This window comes from Vipera berus, assembly GCF_964194415.1.
Source record: "Vipera berus genome assembly, chromosome: 2".
NCBI classification, from domain to species: Eukaryota; Metazoa; Chordata; class Lepidosauria; order Squamata; family Viperidae; genus Vipera; species Vipera berus.
In genome coordinates, this window is record NC_138203.1 from 166,990,397 (window position 1) to 167,014,167 (window position 23,771).

The 23,771-nt window shown below is 38.9% G+C and overlaps 1 protein-coding gene across 1 annotated transcript in view; it reads right to left on the reverse strand.

Moving 5' to 3' along the window:
• Positions 1-23,771, reverse strand: part of CACNA1G (calcium voltage-gated channel subunit alpha1 G) — a gene marked incomplete at its 5' end in the record, with an annotated part of 457,316 nt that overhangs the window by 116,802 nt on the left and 316,743 nt on the right. The window contains 4 exons of the mRNA XM_081320681.1: positions 14,020-14,460; positions 14,637-14,821; positions 16,500-16,593; positions 21,812-21,880. Of these exons, the coding sequence (XP_081176807.1) occupies positions 14,020-14,460; positions 14,637-14,821; positions 16,500-16,593; positions 21,812-21,880 (789 nt within the window). The remainder of the gene's footprint in view (positions 1-14,019; positions 14,461-14,636; positions 14,822-16,499; positions 16,594-21,811; positions 21,881-23,771) is intronic.

Genomic DNA, 23,771 nt, shown 5'->3' on the forward strand with positions numbered 1-23,771 from the left:
CTGTGATTGCCATAGAACACAGTTTAAGTTCTGCCCTACCCAAACAAGGTTTGCATCTACTGTGGAGCACCTGATTCCCCAATGTCCACCAGACCTTTTATTCAAAGCATTACATGAAGAAAACTCTGTAGTTAAGTTAAAACTAATCAGTGGTCTAGAACCATCTTTTATATTTTATCTTTTGTCCAATTTTCATGTCAGTGATGGTTTGGGTTTATTTAATTTATTTAGCTTTGTTGTTAGCAGTGAAGTCGTTTCTGACCTATCGCGACCCCATGGCCAATGTTCCTCCAGGCCTTCCGGTCCTCTACCATTTTCTGGAGTCCTAAATGGTATCTGACTTTCAACTTCTGGCCTTCTAAAGAGCACTCAGGGTTGATCTCCTCTAGGACTGACCGGTTTGATCGCCTTGCAGACCAAGGGACTCGCAGGAGTCTTCTCCAGCACCATAGTTCAAAGGCTTCAATTCTTTGGTGCTCAGCCTTTCTTATGGTCCAACTTTCACTGCCATACATTACAACTGGAAAGACCATAGCCTTGACTATACGCACTTTTGTTGGCAGGGTGAGGTCTCTGCTTTTTAGTGTGCTGTCTAGATTTGCCATTGCTTTTCTCCCCAGGAGCAAGCGTCTTTTAATTTCTTGGCTACAGTCCCCATCTGTGGTGATCTTGGAGCCCAGGAAAATAAAATCTGTCACTACCTCCATTTCTTCCCCATCTACTACTGTTGTTTATTTTTGTTGTTTTTGTTGTTGTCAGCTGCTAAGTCATGTCCGACCCATCGCGACCCCATGGACAACATTCCTCCAGGCCTTCCTGTCCTCTACCATCTTCTGGAGTCTATTTAAGCTCACGCCTATTGCTTCAGTGACTCCATCCAGCCACCTCATTCTCTGTCGTCCCCTTCTTCTATTGCCCTCAATCTTTCCCAGCATTAGGCTCTTCTCCAGTGAGTCCTTCCTTCTCATTAGGTGGCCAAAGTATTTGATTTGCCATGGCTTTCCTCCCCAGGAGCAAGCGTCTTTTAATTACTTGGCTGCAGTCCCCATCTTGGAGCCCAGGAAAATAAAATCTGTCACTACCTCCATTTCTTCCCCATCTATTTGCCAGGAATTGAGAGGGCCGGATGCCATGATCTTAGTTTTCTTAATGTTAAGTTTCAACCCAACTTTTGCACTCCTCTTCACCCGCAACAAGAGGCTCTTTAGTTCCTCTTCACTTTCTGCCATTAGAGTGGTATCATCTGCATATCTTAGGTTGCTGATATTTCTCCCGGCAATCTTAATTCCAACTTTTGATTCATCTAGCCTTGCCTTTCTTATGATGTGCTCTGCATATAAGTTAAATAGGCAGTGCGACAGTATACAGCCTTGCCGGACTCCTTTCCCAATTTTGAACCAATCAGTGGTTCCGTTTCCAGTTCTCACTGTTGCTTCTTGACCCGCATATAGGTTTCTCAAGAGACAAATAAGATGGTCTGGTACTCCCATCTCTTTAAGAACTTGCCACAGTTTGTTGTGATCCACACAATCAAAGGCTTTAGCATAGTCAATGAAGCAGAAGTAGATGTTTTTCTGCAACTTCCTAGCTTTCTCCATGATCCAGCGTATCTTGGCAATTTGATCTCTAGTTCCTCTACCTCTTCGAAATCCTGCCTGTACTTCTGGTAGTTCTTGATCCACATACTGCTGGAATCTAGCTTGTAGGATTTTAAGCATAACTTTACTAGCATGTGAAATGAGTGCAATTGTGCGATAGCTTGAACATTCTTTGGCACTGCCTTTCTTTGGAATTGGAATGTAAACTGATTTTTTCCAATCCTGTGGCCACTGTTGAGTTTTCCAAATTTGCTGGCAAATTGAGTGTAGCACTTTTACTGCTTCATCTTTTAAGATTTTGAATAGCTCAGCTGAAATACTCTCTCCTCCACTAGCTCTGTTGTTGCTCAGCTTTCCTAAGGCCCATTTCACTTCACATTCTAGGATGTCTGGCTCGAGGTCAGAGACCTCCTCATTGTGGTTATCAGGGACGTTAAGCTCATTCTTGTATAGTTCTTCTGTGTAATTTTGCCACCTCTTCTTAATCTCTTCTGCCTCTGTTAGGTCCCTGCCATTTTGGTTCTTTATCATGCCCATTTTTGCATTTAACGTTCCCTTTATCTCTCCAATTTTCTTGAAGAGATCTCTGGTCCTCCCTATTCTATTGTTTTCTTCTATTTCTTTGGACTGTTCATTTAAGAAGGCATTCTTATCTCTTCTAGCTATTCTCTGGAATTCTGCATTCAATTGGACATATTTTTCTTTTTCTCCCTTGCCTTTCACTTCCCTCCTTTACTCAGCTATTTGCAAAGCTTCCTCAGACAGCCATTTTGCTTTCTTGCATTTCTTTTACTTTTGGTTTCCTACTTTAGTATTCCAATCCCCCATGATGATAAGGACATCATTTTTTGGTGTTAGTTCTATAAGGTGCTGTAAGGCTTCATAGAACTGATCAATTTCATCCTCTTCAGCACTGGTGGTTGGGGCATAGACTTGCACTACTGTGATATTGAATCGTTTGCCTTGGATTCGAACTGAGATCATTCTGTCATTTTGGGTATTGTATTCCAGTATTGCTTTTCCTTTTCTTTTATTGACTATGAAGGCTACTCCATTTCTTCTGAGGGATTCTTGCCCGCAGTAGTATACCTGATGGTCATCTGAATTAAATTCACCCATTCCTGTCCATTTTAGTTCGCTGATTTCTAAGATGTTGATGTTCAGTCTTGTCATCTCTTGTTTGATCATGTCCAGCTTGCCTTGATTCATGGATCTTACATTCCAGGTTCCTATGGAAAAAAAATCTTTACAGCATCAGACTTTCCTTTCACCACCAGATACATCCACAGCTGAGCATCCTTTCAACTTTGGCCCAGTCGCTTCATTCTTTCTGGCGCTACTAGTACTAGCCCTCTGCTCTTCCCCAGCAGCATATTGGACACCATCCGACCTGAGGGGCTCATCTTCCAGCATCATATCGTTTTGCCTTTTGGTACTGTCCATAGGGTTTTCATGGCAAATATACTGGAGTGGGTTGCCATTTTCTTCTCCAGTGGATCACATTTTGTCAGAACTCTCTGCTATGACCTGTCCATCTTGGGTGGTCCTGCACGGCATAGCTCATAGCTTCATTGAATCACACAAGCCCCTTCGTCATGACAAGGCAGTAATCCATGAAGGGGATTTAATAGATAAAGATAGTTAACTATGTGGTCAAACCATTAAAAGGCTAAATGAGATAACATTTGTTTTGTCTATAAGAGATGATGTTTGTGTATGTTTGGACTCTCCTGAGTAACATATTGGTACCTGTTCAGATACAATATTTTGCATGTTTTTTAAAAAGTTCTTCAGACTCAGTTCTCCCAACCTGGAGTTCTCTGGATATATTGGACTATGTGTTCCATCACTTGCAGTTTATTGTTGTTTATAATATTCAGTGCCTGTGTTGGTTGAGGATTATAGACACTGGTATCCAGTATATTTGAGAAACATCAGTGGAACAAGAGTGCCGCAGTATAATTTCAGTTTCTCTCCTTGGGAAGACTAGAAGTGCTAGCTTGCTTACAATCAGCTTGATTGCTTCTAGAGTTCACATTATGTTCAAAGCGATGGCTCAGTTATTTTATTCAAATCTCATCTACTTCAGAAGACACACCTGGTCAGCATGAATAAAGATGTAGGAGAAGAAAACACAGCAATAAATGCATTTAAGATAGTAAATATTGTGAAGAGAAGCTGAAATTTAGCAATGCAAGCCAAGACTGAACATATGTATCCCCCAAAAAGAACATTTGGCCGATGGTGCAACCTGCTTCATTTTTAAAAATATCAACTGGTGTATTACATATATAGGAGCCAATTTGGTATAGTGGCTAAGGAATCAGGCCAGAAAACAGGAGATCCTGAGTTCTAGTCCTGCCTTTGGCATGAAGCCACTGGGTTACCCTGGGCCAGTCACCCCCTCTCAGCCTTAAGTAAAAGGAATTGGCAAAAAAAACACCTTGCCAAGAAAATGGCAGAAATTTGTTCAGGTGGGAATTAAATACTGACTTAAAGGCACATTCTACTTATACAGATGGTGAACAAATTGGGACCAAAACTGTCATTGCTAAGTGATGAGGTTGTAAAGTGTGACATCACAACTACACCACTTAGTAATGGCAGTCTGAGAAGCTGTCGTAAAGCGAGGATCTCGATTTCTGACTTCTGCCAGAAGTCAGAAGTCATTAACTTTGCCTGTCAGAAGCTGGCAGGGAACGTCAGAAATCATATCACATGGGGTCTATGACAACTCGCCACACCCAACTTTTCCACAGGACCACTCGCTGTGGGAGAAGAGTTACAGTAATATCAAAGAAATGGTGGAATAAAATCATTAAAGAAAGGATGCCGAATGAGTGACCGAATGAAATGTGAATGGCAAAAATAAAATTATTTTTTAATTTACTTTAAATAACTAAATTGAATTGTTAAATTGTCCTGTGGTGTATTTTCCCATACGAGTTGCCTGCAGCAAGTTGGCTGCGGTGAGTTGTCCCATTCCATATCATGTGACTGCACGATGTCATAATTTTGATCCAGGTGCTGAGTGCCCAGCTTGCAAAAGCATGTTTGTGAGAGTGCTGCAATACTGGAACGCAAAGGACCTGTTGAAACTTCAAACAATTGCTGAATGTATGGAGGTAACTTGACGGCCACCTGTTATTGACAAATAGGGATATATTTTTTTAAGCCTTCAGAGTTTCCACTGAGTAGGCGTATTTAAATTTCTCTGACTATAAATGTACTAAACAAAGCAGAACTGCTTCTGGTCAGAAGAAAGGTAAGCATACAAATTATGGGAGTGAAGCTGTTCCAGAAATTTTGCAATCCTAAAAGATCAGGTTCCTAGCGTGAGAGTGTCCTTGATATTTTACTCTTGTTGATTTTCTAGGAGAGTGAAACAGAAAGGATTGTATTTGAACAGCTATACTTAGTGTACTAGCTTGATTTTGACTGATTTGTCTTTAAATCCTAGTTCGATCATATCTACATGATTATCATGTACTTAAAAGGGCTAACTCTGAACAGCAGATGGTTAGATGCACAAAATATTGCACTTGAGTGTGTGATTTGGAGATATTATATCAATATTGAAAGATCCACACTGATTACTTTTGCTTTATTCAAGATAACGGTTTTAATTTTAACTGTTTTAATGGTTTATAGTATTACAAATTAAGGGACTATTTGTCTTATTATTAACATATGTTGCTATTAAATTATAGGAAAAGGCCTCTCATTTTCCCCCCCATATTGCACTCAAACTGTAGTATATTTAAAATTACCTCACACTCATTGTTTCCAAAAAAGGTTTCAAAACATTTTTTTTAATTTGGCCTTATAAGTTTAGTGTTTTGTTGTTTTAATGTTTTCAACCGTTTTATTATTAACTTCTTGTCATTCCATTATTTTTTCACACTTTGTGCAACATTATGATGATTTTTAAGCAAGAATATTCAGTTGATTGATCCATCAGTCCAAACAACCAACCAACTTTTCTGGCTGGGCAGCTACAGTACAGGCATAACAGACTAGCTCCAGGTTGGCAAAGGAGTGAGACAAGGCCGTAAACTCTCCTCTTATTTATTCAACCAATATGCCAAATGTGTATTAAGGGAAGATGGACTGAGAGAAATTCATGTAGTTATAAAATATTTAGAAGAAAAATCTATAACCCGCTCTATGCTGATGATACTACAATGATAGCTGAAAATGTAGCTGAAAGAGAATCTGTAAGTCCTAATAATAATATTAAAGGAACACAGTGAACAATGACAATACAATGAACAATACAAACAAATGACAACTGGTAGAACAACCACCCACAGAATAGACAATGAAGATCCTGAAGTAGTGAATAGATTCAGCCTTTTAGGATCAACTATCAGCAATCAGTCGATAAATGTGTTATAGACTAGCAATAGGTGGAGCAAATATTAGCCTTGTAGCTTGCACAGTGCTGATATTTGTAGGTGTAAACACATCGTGGCATTTGAGTATCTTTTCCTTTAGGGCTGCTCCACCAAGTGATGAAGAGAAGTCCAATATTTAAAAAATGACAATACTGAAAAAAATCAGCTACTGAATATTTCAGGGGCATACTAGATTTGGCACAATTACAGTGTATTTGTTAACCTTGCAATATAAACTGGAAATGAAGGGAAGCCTGAACAGTCTTTAAAGGATGCCACTTACTGTTACCAATGGAGTCCTTCCTAGAAAATCCGCTTAGTCTATATTTACCTAACAAAAACATTAGTGCATACTGTTTTTGTTATGCATTATGAAAGCGCATAATTAACGGTATATCTACCTTGGTCCTTGGTCTTCCAGTCCACTCATTTTCTCTACTTAAAGCTGGTATGCCTGCTCACCTTCACTATTTTTTAAATGTGATGTTGCAGAATTGGAGTTTGACAGATTGAATTCAATTTCATCAAGCCTTAATTGTTTTTGAGGCTAATTAAGTTACTATCATTATCTAGCATGATGCTATCATGCAGTCCTTGCTTGCCATTCCAGGAGTCAGGGCTACACAAGGGAGGATTTCTACAGACTGTTACTTCAATAGTTACATTTCACACCGTCAGAGCACCCAAAGACCGTGTTCCTTTCTAATGGGTGTCATGTACAATCTCTCTAGTTGCCCTTGATCAAGTTGAAGTTTCAGGTTTCTGTCTTGCAATTTGCTTTCTTATAACCATCTCTGATGGTTTTTCTGTTGTCTTGAGCAGCGCTGGAATTTAAAGATCCCACTGCAAATGGCAGTGTTTTGCTGTCAAGTAAAAGCTAATGTAGCTTTATCTTTATCTGCTTCAAATTGCAAGTGACTTTTTCTCTTGTTTTTAGGACCATGCCTACTGATGTTAACTAGCATTTCCTTCTTGGGAAATGGCTTCTTACTGGCCCAGAAAAAAACATCGCTAACAAGAGTATTACCTTTTTATATTGAAGTTAATACAAAAATTCCTATGGCCCTATGAGACAAAGAGGCCAATTTTTGCCCTTTACTTAGGAATCTTAATAACAGTTAATGCCAGAAGAAATCACCTGCTTGAAATTAAGGAGATCATATAGCCCTGACTTTTTAAAAAAGGCTATTTTCCCTATTTCTTTTGTGTGCATAATTGCTGAAGGCAATCAAATTACTCCTGGTGCCTCACACATCTTCTAGCAAACAAAGCACAGATTCTTGGGCTAATGGAGCTTGAGTTTGCTCTCCTCCTTCCTCATTTCATTTCATTTTTCATTTTATTAAATTTGTATACCGCCCTTCTCCCGAAGGACTCAGGGCGGTGAACAGGGCATATATAAATAGCAATACAAAAATTAAAAGAAAATTAAACAAGTGCCCAGATAAAAAACAATAACAATATAAGAAACCCATTAAAACCCTGTTCTGACATGAAAAGGAAGATCGGGAGGAAAAGGCTGGGCATTCTGGACTTCCGGTGGCGGCGGAGCGCCGGAGACAGCCTTTTCGGGCTGCCCGCGGCTCAGCTGTGTAGATTTCACCCGAAACAGCGCCGATCAGCTGTTCGGGTGAATTTGAAGCCCCCTCCTCGGGAGAAGAGGAGGGGGTGAGGCCCCAGGTAGGGGTCGAGTTCTCCGGGGCCGCCTGAGTTTAAAGCTTGGGCGGCTGAAGGATCGAACTCCCCCGTAGCCTGGGTTGCTCCCAGCTGGTCAGCGTCTCTGCTCCGGATTTCTTGGAGCAGAGCCAGGCGTTTGCGACCACCCCTGCCAGAAGGAAAGACCCTGGAATAAAAGGAGCAGGCAGAGCGGTACAAGAGGAAAAGGTGAAGAGGATCTTTATTTTTACTCTCGAGCTTAATGGACTTTTTAAACTTAAAGTGAAAGTGCGTCACAAGTGAAAGTAAAAGATGGCGGCTAAACCTCCCTCAAAAACCCTTCGGAGTGCTGGAACTTCTCCGGTGCAACAGACATCGTTGCAAGCCTTGCTTCCTCCTGCTGCATTGACATCGAAGGATTTACAAGATGCCCTTGAAAAACATGCCCAGGTAATTTTAGAAACATTGGGTGATAAATTGGCAAAAATGGAGGAGAGAATAGAAGAGAGGATGGAAGAGAAATTTAGTGCGATGAGGGTAGACATTTTGTCTACAGTGGAAAGTGTGGCTGAATGTGTGCAAGGTTTGGAAGAAAAAGTGGAAGATTTGACTCCAAAAAATGCTGTACTAGAAGTAAAGGTATTGGAGAATGAAGACTTAAGAGACAAAATGGACAGAGAGTTAAGCCTTGTTCAGTTTCACCAGATGCAGTATGCTGTTAGAATCAGAGGCTTAAAAGAAAATATTAAAGAAGATTTAAAGCAGCTGATTTCTGAAGCCCTGGAAGCAGTATTGGGTCAGCCAGCATCTGAAATAAAGGGATGTATGGATAAAGTTTTTCGTGTTAACTCATGGATTGCCAGACAGAGGAAGTTACCTAGAGATGTGGTGGTTTATTTTACAAAGAGAGAAATCAGAGATGAAGTTATTCAAGCTGCCTACGATACTAAAGTAGTGGTTGCTGACCAAGAAGTTTTGGTCTTAAAGGAAATTCCTCCAAAGATTTTAAGGAGAAGAAAGGACTTTGCATTTCTTGTGCAGGAACTTAAGCAACGTGATATAAGGTTCAGATGGGAGATTCCAGTTGGGCTGGTGGCGATGTATGAAGGTAAAAGATACCGCCTGGTTACTGTGGCACAGGCGCGTGATTTCTACAATAATGTTTTAAAAGCAACCCCACTATCACTTCTGGAAGCGGCAAAGGGATTTGGTGAAGAAAAACCTCATGAGGCTGAAGATGGCCAGACAGAGGAGGATGGTGCTGGAAGGGATCAAATTACAACTTTGTTGGCTGATGCTGGAGAGCTAAGGGTGACGCGTGCTGCTTTAAAAAGAGCAAAACAAATAAAAGAACAAGACCAGCAGAAGTTTATGGAACTTTCAAAGCGCATTTACAGCGAGGCAGTGGGAGGAGCGCGGCCCAAAGGCGACAGGGCCATTGGAGAGGTGCTCCAGAATCTTCGGGGCGACAAGGATGGCGACTAAATTTTTAACTTGGAATGTTAATGGATTAAATTCGCCTCAGAAGAGGAAGAAAGTTTTTCAATATTTAAAACAATTTAAGACTGATGTTATATGTTTGCAAGAAACGCATATTAGGGCTATGGACCAAAAGTTTTTACTGAATTCAAGATTGGGTACGCAATTCGTTGCCTCTGCAATGAATAAGAAAAACGGAGTGGTTGTTTATGTTAAAAGTGCTATAACAGCGGATTTAATTGAAGCAGATAAGCATGGAAGATACGTAATGATAGATTTGTTGTTAGAAGGTAAAAAAATGCTTTTAGTTGGACTGTATGCTCCTAATCAACAACAACAACAGGCTGACTTTTTTAGCTCACTTCATACAAAGCTTACTCAGTTGGATTACAAATCGTTTATTTTTATGGGGGATTGGAATGGCGTTTTGGACGTACAGATGGATAAGGCTGGTTTTTTTAAGCGTATTCCGTGCCATGCCAGACTGCCTAAGTCTTTTTTTGAAATGAAGGATGATTTGGAATTGCGAGACATTTGGCGTGACACACACCTGCATGAAAAGGATTATACTTTTTTTTCTGATAGACATCAATCTTTTTCTAGGATTGACTTCATTTTGCTGACTAACGACTTTTTTTCTAGGATTAAGAAGGTAAAGATCTGTGCAAGAGCTATTTCTGACCATAGTCCAGTATGGTTAGAGATCAATAAGGACAATAGAGATAGGCGCTTGTGGCGCATAAATGAGAACTTGTTTAGAAATCAGAAAAATGTGGAAGAATGTAAACAACGGATGAAGGATTTTTTTGAAATTAATATGAATAAGGATACTTCTATGGACATGGTTTGGGATGCTAGCAAGGCATATATGAGAGGGGTGCTGATATATATGAATAATAAATACAGACGTACTTTGGAAGCTAGAAGGAAAGAATTGGAGAATGAAATTAAGGAAAAAGAGAAGGCCTTGATTTTGAATCCATTGGATGTGAAGACTAAGGAGGCTATCAAGCTATTAAGAGGACAATTTGATAAATTAATGGCTGATCAAGTGGCAACCAACTTGAGGTTTGCCAGGCATAATACTTTTTGCAATGCTAATAAGCCAGGTAGATGGCTAGCTTACAGACTAAGGAAAAAGCAGAGGGCTTCTAACATAGACAAAATTGAACATAAGGGGAAGGTAGTGTTTCAACAGGATTTTATTAAGGAAGCCTTTGTGGATTTTTATTCTAAATTATATGCTAAGGAGAAGATTAATGAAAAAGATATTGATGAGTATTTGGAGAATGCTAGCGTCCCGGTTCTTACGCAAGTACAAAAAGAGGAGATTAATCAATTGATTACAGAAGAAGAAATATTTACAGCAATTAAGGAGTTGAAGGTCGACAAAGCGCCAGGTACAGATGGTTTGACTGCGGCCTACTACAAAAATTTACAATTAGAGATGGTTAAACCGTTAAAGGAATTGTTCCAGACAATCCAGAGAGGGGGAAAGGTGCCTCCATCTTGGAGAACTGCTTTTATCTCTCTGATTCCGAAGGAAGACCAAGATGCTACTCCAGTAAAAAACTATAGACCGATATCACTATTAAATACAGACTACAAGATATTTGCTAAGGTGCTGGCTAATAGATTGATGAGGGTTCTGCAACGGGTGATTCATGGGGATCAAACTGGGTTTATTAGTGGTAGGCAAATGAAAAATAACGTGAGGCATATAGTTGATGTGTTGGAATTTTTGGAAAGGAACAACCAGATCCCTGCGGCGCTAATTTTTTTAGATGCTGAAAAAGCTTTTGATCAATTGAATTGGCAATTTTTGATGAAAGTTTTAGATAAAATGAATTTTGGGGATAAATTTTTGCAACCAATTAGGGCATTATATCAAAAACAAACAGCTCAAATAATAGTTAACAATAGTTTGTCAGAAGTATGTAGTATTGAGAAGGGTACAAGGCAAGGGTGCCCGCTATCGCCTTTGTTATTTGTGTTAACATTGGAGATATTATTGGTAAAAATACGAAATTCGGAAAGAATTAAGGGTATACGGATTAGAGATCAGGATTATAGATTGAGAGCGTTTGCAGATGATCTGGTTGTTACAGTGACCCAGCCGGAGAGCTCTGTTGTGGACCTGATGGAGATAATAATGCAATATGGGAAGGTTTCTGGATTTAAAGTTAATGTGCAAAAAACTAAAATTTTGGCCAAAAACATGACAACATCGCAAAAGGCCCTTTTAGAAGGGTTAACTGGATTTGAGATTGTCAAAAGGGTCAAATATTTGGGGGTGCTTTTGTCGCCCTCTAATACAAAATTATATAAAAATAATTATGAAAAATTATGGGGAAAAATCCAAAAAGAGATGGAGAGTTGGGAAAAATCTCAATTGTCTTTGTTGGGGCGAATCGCAGCAGTAAAAATGAACGTCCTGCCTAAATTCTTGTTTTTATTTCAAATGATACCGATTCTTAAGAAAGATTCTAACTTGGAGGAATGGCAGAGAGGTATCAATAAATTTGTTTGGGCAGGGAAAAGGCCACGAGTCAAACTTAAGATCATGCAGGATACTCGTGAAAGAGGTGGTCTTAAAATGCCTAATCTTAAATTATATTATGAAGCTGCTGCGTTAGTAGGTATAAGTGATTGGATTAATTTGACACAAGAGAGATTATTAAATCTTGAGGGCCACGACCTGTTGTTTGGTTGGCATGCATATTTGTTGTATGATAAGAAGGTAGATAATGTGTTTAGAGTGCATATTTTAAGACAGGCATTGCTGAGAGTTTGGAAGAAGTACAGACATAAGCTAGACTGCAAGATACCATTGTGGGCAATTCCAAAACACGCAATAGAAAATATACATGCTGGTTTCAAACATGATGTGACTACGTACAAGGAGATTCTAAACTTGGAAAGAAATGTCTGGTGTTTGAAACCATATAGTCTCTTGCGAGATGAGAAGATTGTTCAGAATTGGTTTCAATATACTCAGCTACGGGCCAGGTGGAAAGAAGATCAGAAAAATGGTTTTACAATGACTGATGAAAATCTGATAAAGCAAATCAGAAATCAGGGTCCAGCACATATTAAACGGATATATCTTGCATTGATAGAGATTGACTCAGAAACAGAACTTGTTAAGGATTGTATGATAAAATGGGCCCAAAATATTCAAGAAGTTATTACAATGGACACGTGGGAAAAGATTTGGGTGAGGAATGTAAAATTTACACAAGCTCAAAATCTAAGAGAGAACTTTTATAAAATGTTTTATAGATGGCATTTAGATCCTAAAAAGCTTGCAAGCATGTATCCGAATTATCAACCAAAATGTTGGAGGTGTGGTGATGAAGATGCAACATATTTTCATGTATGGTGGACCTGTAAAAAGGTTAAGGCCTTCTGGATAAAAATTTGGTGGAATATGCAGAAGATTTTCAAGCAAAGGATAAAGTTTTGTCCGCAACTCTTCTTGTTGGGAATAATTACAGATGCTACGGTTGTGGACACTAAGCTGATGTTGAATTTAATCACGGCAGCAAGACTTTTAATAGGTCAGTATTGGAAGAAAGAGGAATTGCCGACTATAGAAGAATGGACTTTAAAGGTTTCCGACCTGGCAGAGATGGCAAAGATTTCGGCTTACTTGAAAGATCACTCGCAAGAACGTTATATTATGGAATGGAGAAAATGGGTTGAGTACATCCAGAACAAATATAGGGTTAGGAAGTTTCATTTAGCATTTGAATAAGTCTTCCTTCGCTTTTTCTTTCTTTATTTCCTTTTTTTTTCTTTTTTCTTTTCTATATATATTTAATATCATTAAGGTTTGTATTATCCTGTATAAGCTAGAGAGTGATGGATTTTAGAGTTTATGGTTGTTAGTATATGGTTGTTTATGATTGTTTTTTTTTTCTATACCTTGTATTTAGCTCTGGGAAGTCGGGGGGGGGAGGGGGGGAGGGGTAGGGAGGGAGGGAGAGGGGAGGGGGAGGGGGGACTGTTAAAGATAAACTGTATGTTAAAACTTTTCAATAAAAAAAGAAAAGGCTGGGCATTCTCTCTATACTTCTCCCCACCCCCAGTCGAGATTTCTGTTGCACAGCTCTACTGTTAAGCAGAGTGATACAGCTAACTCAGCTCCAATCTGCGGCCTTAAGCTGGCCTTAACCTTTAGCTGTTGTAAAAGATGTTGTCTTGTGATGAATTCATTCAACAACCAATATAGGTTGTTTTCCTTAGGTGGGATTAACTTGCCCTTTGTTCAGGCCAAACTGTAACCAGGGCTAGCTCTGGTTATAAAAAAATATATATCCTGACCAGGTTTATCTTCTCTTTCAATCTCCCAGCTGGAGTAAGACAGAAAGTGATTGTGCCCGTGCAATGCATTGGTCAATGTGCCTTTCTCCTTACTTTCCAATAAAAGCAGAAAAGGCAAACTGACAAAGTTATATGGATTCAAGATGACATACAGTATGAAGATTATGTGATGAGAGCTAGACTAAAGAATAAAAAGATAGGAAGTTGGAATCATATAGAACTTCTAGATATTTTTGGCCAAATGACTACTTAAGTTTAAAGATTTGTGCCAGCCCTGCCAATATGATATATTATGATATACTGTGATATATTGTGATATGATATGATGGCATGACACAATCTCTTATGGACATGTTAAAGTTACGAAGACTCTGATTTCTCTAGCTTACAGGCTTCAGTTATTTATTAACGAATGGGTATGTCAGTGCCCAATAGATAAGAATATATTGGCACGATATGTTATGCTACTGTAAATTAACAAGGATCAAAACATTTCATTCTCTTCTATGGCAAACAATCAAAACACAAGCAAAAAGGTGCCAAGTAAGCTAGCTCTCACTTACTAAATTGCCTTCATCATCCAAATCATCACATTCTGGGAACGGATCATCCAAATGAAGCTGCTGAATCAAGACTCTTGAGGTGGCTTTGCCATTGTAGTCTGCTGCAGAGCTTTGGCTACTGTGGATGCTGCTGGTCCGGTAAAGAGAAGGCACCTGCAGGGTATCTTGGAAATCAAAGGAGCCTTTGGTCTCTAGTGACTCCATGCGGTGAGGTATAGAGCTGTTGATGCTCCCAGTCCTGCTGCATTGCTCTTCATCTGAGCTTTCCCCTTCCTCCGAACTCTGCTTCCCATTCCCTGACAAAAGGGATTTATGCTCACTGCTCTGGTTCGTACGGCGTTTCAAGCTAGGTGCCCGCCCGATGCTGTTCCAGCTCGACCTGCGGCTGTTCCAACTACTTCCTGCATTCCATGGGCTATGTGGAGAACTCCGGGCACTGACCTGAAGTGATGCAAGTGAGAACACAAGGGATATCAACAGAATGCTAGAAGCAAGAACTCAAGTAACAGTGCCAAAAAGACATCCAACCGGTGGAATAAATTAATTTTAAAATATGCTGGCAAACGGGGAGCAAAGGCAAGGAGCAAAGGATACAAGGGAGAAGGTGAGCCACATACCGGGGATTTGAGATCAAATGTATTAGGCTCCATGGAGATGCCACTAGCTCTTCGGGAACCATAGTCCTGAGCCACTTCTCCATAGATGGCACTTTTTGGCATGGACATGGGTGTAGCTGCTGTGTGAATGATAAGTGGAGGCGTCAAGCTCTTCTTTAGCTCTGGGCGGTCACAAAGAGCCATCACTGAAAAAAGAAAAAACCAAAACATTCGTATCATGCCCTATATTGTCAGAGACATACGATTTGATGTGATCAGGACAGTTTTCATATGTGTCTTGATCATTCCTCTTTCTTATGTCTCTCAATCTTCTAATACAAGACTCTCAAATCTTCATTTTCCAGGTTCTCTAGTCCCTTTACTGTATGCTCATGAATTTGTTTGTTTTTTTATTTGTATACCACCCTTCTCCTGAGGGACTCAGGGCGGTGAACAGGGCAAACATATAAAAATACAAAGGTACAAAAGTTAAAAAAGAATTAAACACAATGCCCAAACTAAAACAATAAATAGATATATTAAAAACAACAATAAAATCCCAACCCATCCCCCATCAGGCCAGGCCGGCTTGTTCGAATAAGTGAGTCTTCAGATCGGGTCGGAAGGAGCGAAGGTCGGGCGCCATCCGGAGCTCGACCGGCAACCGATTCCATAAATCCGGGGTGCCCACAGAGAAGGCCCTCCCCCTGGGGGCCACCAGATGACATTCTCTGACCAGTGGCACCCTGAGGAGGCCCTCTCTGTGGGAACGCACAGGGCGGAAGGAAGTTGATGCCGGCAGCAGGTGATCCCTGAGGTACTCCGGACCCATGCCATGTAGGGCCTTGAACACCATTACCAGTACCTTGAATTGCCAATAGCACTCCTCTGTTTTCCTACTCTTGATTTAAGATACTACCAGCTTCTTCTCTGTAGTATGCAAGATAGACGGCAATCACATCTAGCAGAGGTGTGCTAGAAACGGTCTTCTTGTTGTTTCTGAACTGCAAGCACTACTGTTTTTCTATCACAGAAGTCAGGATTTAACAGGTTTTAACCTACGATGGTCATAGATTTCTCATTCTTAAGGTACACTCAGAGCAATCTTTTCACTCTTTGCCATGGAGAGATATTTGTCCCAAATATGAGCTTTATGATGAGCCACGCATCATATTCCAAATTATCTACAACATTATCCCATGCTCCTCTCTCAAGTGAAGAGAATCTTTCTCAAGGTATCTCTTACAATACATCATATTGACTGAAGCTATAAACACACACACACACACACACACAAAAACACACACACTATTGTTGCTACAGCTACTGTATGTGCACTACTAAAAATCTGGTAGATTTTGCCACTAGATCGTAACAAATATAGAGGCATCTGAACCCCTTGCTGCCATCTAATGATCAATCAGATTTTTGCAGTCCATCTAGATACTACTAAGGAAACTAATTCAGATATATTATACAAAGACTTCTGTGGAGATTCTCAGTCTTCTAGGTCATAGTTGCCTGAAAGGTGCTTTTTTTCCTTCAAAAGGCAACTCGAGTGTTTTTTTCCTTGAGGAAGAAGAAAATGTTTTGCTTCTCATCAGAACAAGATGGATGGACTCAGATACGATGGTTATGGGTGCATCTCTGGAAGACTTGAAGGACCAGGTTGGAGACAGATAGTCCTGAGAAAAACTATTTATGTGACTGCTATGAGTTGATACCAGAATATAAATCAATAATCAAAGGTATTACTAAAGAAAGGTAATGCATTTCCTCTTTTTCTGCTTTTTTATACTTAATAACCAAGAAAATAAGTATACGTATAACAAATGGAAAACATTTCTTAGCAGGAAAAACAGCAATAATCACTTTGTTACTTACAAGCTGGATTTGAAAAATTTTTCTTAAGTCCACACACTTCTTCCAAAGTATGGGGAAAAAGTTCCCCCTCAGAATCGGACTTAGTAGCATCCCCCTAGAGAGAAACAAAACTCCTTAGCCAGCAGGAAAAATAGGATAAGTTACCTGGCCATTCCCTGTCTGAATAAGAGGACTCTTCCTCCCCCCTACACACAAGGTTCACTGCTCCACAGAAACTGTTGCCACATTAGGACACAACTTTCCACAACATGAGGCATGCAAATATTTAATTCCACATCTGTAGTCCAGTTGTAGTAAACAATACATTTTTGAAAAGGGCAGCTAAAGCAGCTAAGGGCCTTGAGAGAAGCAAAAATAATTGTTTTAACCTCATTCTGCTAGAAACTTGGCCTGGAAGCATTGTTAACGCTCAGCCTTCTAACATTTTCCCCTCAAGGTCTTCAAAGGAATCATCTTAATTTCCAAGCACTTATAACTCTTTCTACTCTAATAAATATTTTAGCCCAATCACAATAGATTTAATCAGACATCTGAAAGTATGTCTTGGTTGTTTATATTGACTAAATGAAGGTGATGGAGGTGGTAAATAGAAGGCAGAAATTTTAATCAATTGCATGCAGCCTTGATTCAGAATTTGCTGTATATACTTTTCAGATCGATTCCTATAAAGTACAGACCCATTAATTTGAATAGTTGAAAGGAACAAGGCAGGGATCAACTCTATCTATCTATCTATCTATCTATCTATCTATCTATCTATCTATCTACCTACCTACCTACCTACCTACCTACCTACCTACCTACCTACCCATCCACAGAACCACTGCAGTTTCATACAACAGCCTAACTTTTACCTCTCAAAATTGGTTAATTAGAGATCTAGTTGAGATGAAATGGACATCTATTTTAGTAATATGATTTGGGGGACAGACATTCTGGGCCTATCCTTGATTTAATTCAACAGTCATTAGGATGAATTGAAGGGCTGTCTCTCAAAAGTAATGTTTGGCTTCTGACAGTGAAATCAGAATCAAGAGCCTGTAAATAATGGGCATTTGCCATACTGACAAGGCTTTTTTATCAAATTATAATGAAGTTCATAAGGCCTTTTTTATTAGAGAGTTACCCTATAATTTCTTTAACATTCAACGGTAATTGTCTTTATTTGTCCACTTCATTTTCTTTCTTGACCTCATTTTCAAATCAAACTTTATTACCATTTTGGAGCCCATCTCTGGACCAATCAAATGATAATAAGACTTAGCACTAAGTCACATGTGCTTTGATTTTGGTTTAACATGTTTTGTGTATAAGCACTGTAATTTATAAGCCATGGTTAATGACTATCTATGACATTTGAACTCAGTTAACTGTGGTTTAAGGAAACCACAATTAAGCGATAATGGCTTAATGTAACTTAATAATCTATTGTATGAACCAGGAATAAATAGTCCAGAAGGACTGAAGGCTGCTTTTCTGGCAATTATGACCCAAGATAGCTTCATAGAGACAGTCAACAGAGGAAATCAATAGGTGATAACACACACATATGCAAAAAACCTTATGAAATCAGGAAAAAAGGCAATTAACCCAGCAAAATATGACAAGATCCATGCTGCTGTACTAAAAAGGTTTAGCTCACCATGATGGCACTTGATGCTTGAGAAAAACTTGAAAAGTGGAACAGGTTTGGTTGGGAGGATAATGTGCAATAGCAGACTTTTAAAATTAATTGAAATGTTTGCCTGATTAGCATCCAGGTCACATCATCAATGCACTGACGTTTATTTTTCCAATTAAATGTGTGCTTGTGCATCTGTGTAAACATATCTGCAAGGCATTTCTTTCCAATCAAGCTATGGACTTTTCAAAGCTGTATCTTGCATTTAAGGGACGCGGTGGCTCAGTGGGTTTGGCGGTTCAAATCCCGAGTGCCGCGTAACAGAGTGAGCACCTGTTACTCGTCCCAGCTTCTGCCAACCTAGCAGTTTGAAAGCACGTAAAAATGCAAGTAGAAAAATAGGGACCACTACGGTGGGAAGGTAACAGCGTTCCGTGCGCCTTTGGCGTCTAGTCATGCCAGCCACATGACCACGGAGACATCCTCGGACAAACGCTGGCTCTTCGGCTTTGAAACGGAGATGAGCACCGGCCCCTAGAGTCGGAAACGACTAGCACGCATGTGCGGGGGAACCTTTACCTTTACCTTATCTTGCATTTAAGCACAGGGAATTCATAAATAGGAAACCCTGCACCTTTCTATCCCTATTCAGCCCTTGGAAAACATAAAACAGGGAAAGAACATGAGTTCTGCATGATGCTCCCTGCTCTTCTCCATTTGGGTCTGGCTACTGATTGTGAAAATTTGAAGAAAATCTCCTACTTGATCTGGATTTTCCTTGGATTTGACATCCAGTGAATTGTATTCATTCAAACAGGATTCCACCAATTTCTACTCAAATCCTCCTTACTAACACTTAAGAGGTCAGGATCAAGGCAATGAAGCCAGCATGCACATCCTTGGGCTCTTTCCAACAGGACAGAATCCTGTTTTTGAAGGTTTAAGTAAAGCTATTCTAAGCAAATGAAACCAACAACAAACCTCTGAAGAATACATGATACAGTTCAGATGAACTTGTGACTAGATTTTTATTGTGATTCAGAGTTAAGTTGATGTCCCTTCCTTTGGATATTTTTCCAATAAACATATTAGAAGTCATCTGCTTCTTTTAATGCTAAAATAAGGCTAGAAGCAGTAATCCATCTGCAACTATATGAATTAATTTATTAGTAATTTAGTTAGGTCTTACCCATATTTCTTCATAAAGTATTATAAGAAGTACAGTATATAAAAAGATAAAGTAATTTTCTCTTAGTGGTTGCCTTAATGCATGTTAATTTAAGTGTAGCATTTCAATCTTTCATGATTAACCGATCCCTTATACCAAAATAATTTAGCCCAATGTAAGGGATAGTCTTTATTTATTTTGTGTTGCTTAAATGTCATAATGGAAATGGTCCCTTGAGAATGATCCTCAGAATTAATAACATGGTAGTAACATAGCTGCCCATTTCTCTTTATTGAGACAGTGCATTTGAGCTCATTTTCTCAATAATAAATGATTAACTTGAGATAAATTAATTAAATATTTATGCTGTAAGCCTCCTAAAGTCATTTGACATGAGATGGGCAGTAAATAAATTTCATAGTAAAATAAAAATAAAATAAATAAAAAATATTTCCGAAATGTCACCTCTGTTCATATGCTTCAAAATCTACACAGTCCAATGGGTAATGGATTGGCTTTAAGCTTGGAGAATGGATGGATGTCTGTGTCCTGTCAAGCAACTTTTCCTGCAATTCAAATCTGACTTTAAAAAGATCGTGTGAACATGAGAAAAATGCCTGTGCAGACTTGTTTCTTTACAGTTTTGTTAAACATGCAAATTAAATATATGTATATTATATTACAAATCATGTAAAATGATGCTGGGTCTACATCACATACAAAAAAAAATCTTCACAGATGTTTGAAGATAATGCTTGTTAAAAACTAAAAAAAAAGCATTAACGATATTGGTCAGTAAAATCATCCTTATTTTAAAATAAGAAGGAAGTCTGCATTAAAAGCCTTTCAATAACATTGCAGTTTGCAAAAATTGAATTCGATATGCTTTCCCCATTTTTTTTGTCTGCATTCCAAACAGGTTTTTTTAGTTATTTGGTGACAGTTTCTCTGATGTGGTATTTAATACAAGTGCCAGTGTATTTTATCCTCCCTCCCTTTAGCACCAAACCCATTTTTTTACAGCATCCTGCCGTAGAACCCAACAGCAACTTGAAAATGCTAAGCACACTAATTTACCACAGGCAAGCCTTACCCACCTAGGTTCCCAAAGAAATTACCTGTTTTTTCACTCCTAGTTTGCCTTTCTGAATGAAAAAGGCATTAGGTGAGCAAAGGTACAGTTTGTTTATGATAAGCATGAGATGCGCCAGGAACTGACCAGAAGTGTACATCATGCTGGCCAGAGGATGGTGTAGTTTCAATATCTCTGGAAAGCACCAGATTGGGAGAAATCTGGGTACTCAAAACAAAGGATCTAAACAGAAGCCCCCACTTCCAATACCAGAAGGAAAATCGGGAAAGACAGATTTATAAGAGAACACGGCAATGGCAGAATTTGTGATGTGCTTGACTTCATAGATATAAGACAGGGTAGAAGATTTGCATGATGTCAGTATTTGACACATACACAAGTATGTTGTCTTTTTTATTCAGTTTTAAAAGGCTGTAACAATATTCTACCAACATTTTATAAATCCTTTAAGAAGGGAGTATTCCTCTTTTTTTCTGACCTCTCCTATGTACCCTTTTTTCTAACCTCCAGTCAATAAAAAAATTTCCCAAGGTCTCTGGTTATATATTATATATGCTGTCAGTAGCTGCCTCAATTCTAGAATGGCCATTTTTAGGACAGAGTCTTCTCACATATGAACATCCACATAGCATGCTTGATTTTAGGTCCCGTCTGTCTTTGGTACGTTTTCCTAGTGTCTCTGTCTCTCTCCCTTTCTCTCTCTCTCTTTTTAAAGGGAGCCAGCATTTGTAAGGCATGTCTATAAGGGAGATTATGATGTGCAACTATATGCATTATATTTTCTTGTTGGGCATATGGGCAAATTTCTTACTGACCTGAATGAACTCCTGGGCCTAAGTTCACACTCCTTTCCTGTTGGTAATACAACTGAGACAGCTGAAACAATAATACTCTGTCTCCAAAAATTAGGAACATAAACCTATATTCATTAAAATGAGCGTATATTAATAGGTAAATGTAAGCAACAATCAATTATCTTGGCTCAATCAAAACCAAGAATTACATGGAAAGTTACAGCAAGTGGCAAGTGTTTCTATCCATTTATGAGCTGAAGGGTTAGGGTTAGGGCACACTGGTAGGCTTCTAAGATGGTAGGAAGTTCAAGATCTTCCTCTTTTAGAAATGCTAGCAGGGGCCATAAAATTTATAAAAAGGAATCTTGATAGGCAGGAGTCTAAAAGAGATTTACACTCATTGGAGAGAAATGCTCTTAATTCCCAGCAAAGAAGGAAGAGACTTAAAATCAAGGTCAACTTGACAATGAGAACAAATTCATAACCAAACATCTATCGTAATGAGAACAGTGGCAATGATGTGACTGCTCACAACACAGAGACAGAGAGACAGGCAGAGAGAGAGAGAGAGAGAGATATTGAGGGAAAGAAAACTATCAGACAAAGCTTGTGGTGTTCATGCCAGATCTTACATACCACTGACGAGTCGACAGGCAGCTGAATACAGCTTAACTGCCTACTCGCTGCTTCCCGTTTGGTGATTTCCTGAAGTAAAAATGAGGAAGGAAAGTGAGGGGATGGAAGGAAGGCAGGAAGGAAGGTGGATTTTTCAAATTTTATAAATCTTAACATCAAAATTGACAGAGTGGATAAAAGGGTAATAAATATATTGGGGGGAAAAGGAATAACAATAGGAACGGAAGAGAAGGGGAAGGTACCCATTGCAGTAAATTTTGCACTACGGAGAAGCAATTGAACAGGTTACACTACCCTTGAGTTATCTGAGGTAGCCATTTATGGACACATAATCCAGATGTTTAAATTAAAAGCTCTGTTCATATTTATGGCTTATATGTGAACAACTGTTAAAACAGTAAATCTTGAAATTTATCTAACTGAAATCTACTGTTTCTTTCTGCAACAACCAAAGGGATATTAAAAAAGGGACAAGAGAATCTTTATAGAGTTATAGTGTTTGAACAACATTTCTCCATAGCTTAGAGTTGGTTAAAAATATGTCCAGTCATGTACCCTAGTTTCTCCCTCCCCATGCTGCTAAAGCTGCCACTAGTTGCTTACAGTTTGTTTTGTAAGGTATAGATGCCTTAAGACAAGCTTAAAATCTGACAGCTACCCAGACATAAATTTGGGTTTTTTTTGGCAATAGTACAGGGGTGGTTTCCCTTACTATATTTTTAAAATTTCTAAACCTAGGCTGCAACCATGGGGTTTCCTGCTGGTCTTGCATTCCAAGTACAAACCAAGTGCAGTTTTGCTTAGCTTCTGAGCAAGCCAGCAAGGTTAACCAAATACTAGCCTTTGCTAAAGTTACAGAATTATAGACAGAGCAAAGTACCTGCTTACTGATCATTCAAATGAGGATTCCACATGTGCTGTTATTAGCAAGGGACATTAATCTTTAAGTATTTTTAACTGAAAACATTGTGGTAATAATTTAGAACTATAAAAGACAATTTATATTAATAAAATAGCAAGAGCACTTAGACTTATATACCACTCCACAATGCTTTACAACAATCTCTGAGTGGTTTACAGAGTCAGCATATTGCCCCCAACAATCTGGGTCCTCATTTTATCGACCTTGGAAGGATGGAAAGCTGAGTCAACCTTGAGCCCCATCAGGATTGAACTTCTAGCAGTAGGCAGAGTTAGCCCACAATACTACATTCTAACCACTACACCACCACAGTTCCTACATTGAGACAAACTCTTGCAGATTAAAGATGATAAGTATACTCCAATTATATTTGGCAGAACCCCATTTTATACAGCATGTTATGCTTTAGGAGTTTTAAAAAATCCAATACACTTGCAGTTATTTAATAGTCATCCATCTGACAATTACTTTTAAAAATAAATGCTATAGCAGCCTTTTCCAACTTCATGCCCTTGAGATGTGTGAGATTACAGTTAGAGTTAGAATTTCTAACCAGAATCTGATTGGGGAAGGAAAGAAAGTAACTTTCAGTTCCTAGGAGAAGACAAATATAAAAAGCAGCTATTTAATCATAATAAAAACTTTTTCTTGTTTCTGGAAACTGAGAATGTTGGTCCATCCCCTCTTTGATTTAAGAAATTGGATAAATTATTCTGGCTGTACTTCAAGTCTGCATTTCTTAGATGAAGACAAAAAGCATTTTGGAACATCAAAGTGAGCACCATACTTGTTAAGTCAGCCATATTTTTCTGTACAAATGGACAGTTTTGATCATTTTTCACTTTGTTACACAGACAATTATCTCTTTTCAGACATGACTGAAAAGTGGAGCAGCAGTGGAGTTCAATTCTAGTGTGCTGGTGCCCATTTTTTATTTATTTAATGTATTCATTTAATTTATCTCTTACCTTTCTATTCAGTTCAAGATGACCAATATTTTTTTTATAATTAGTGAAAAAGATGAGCTCTAGGTACAAA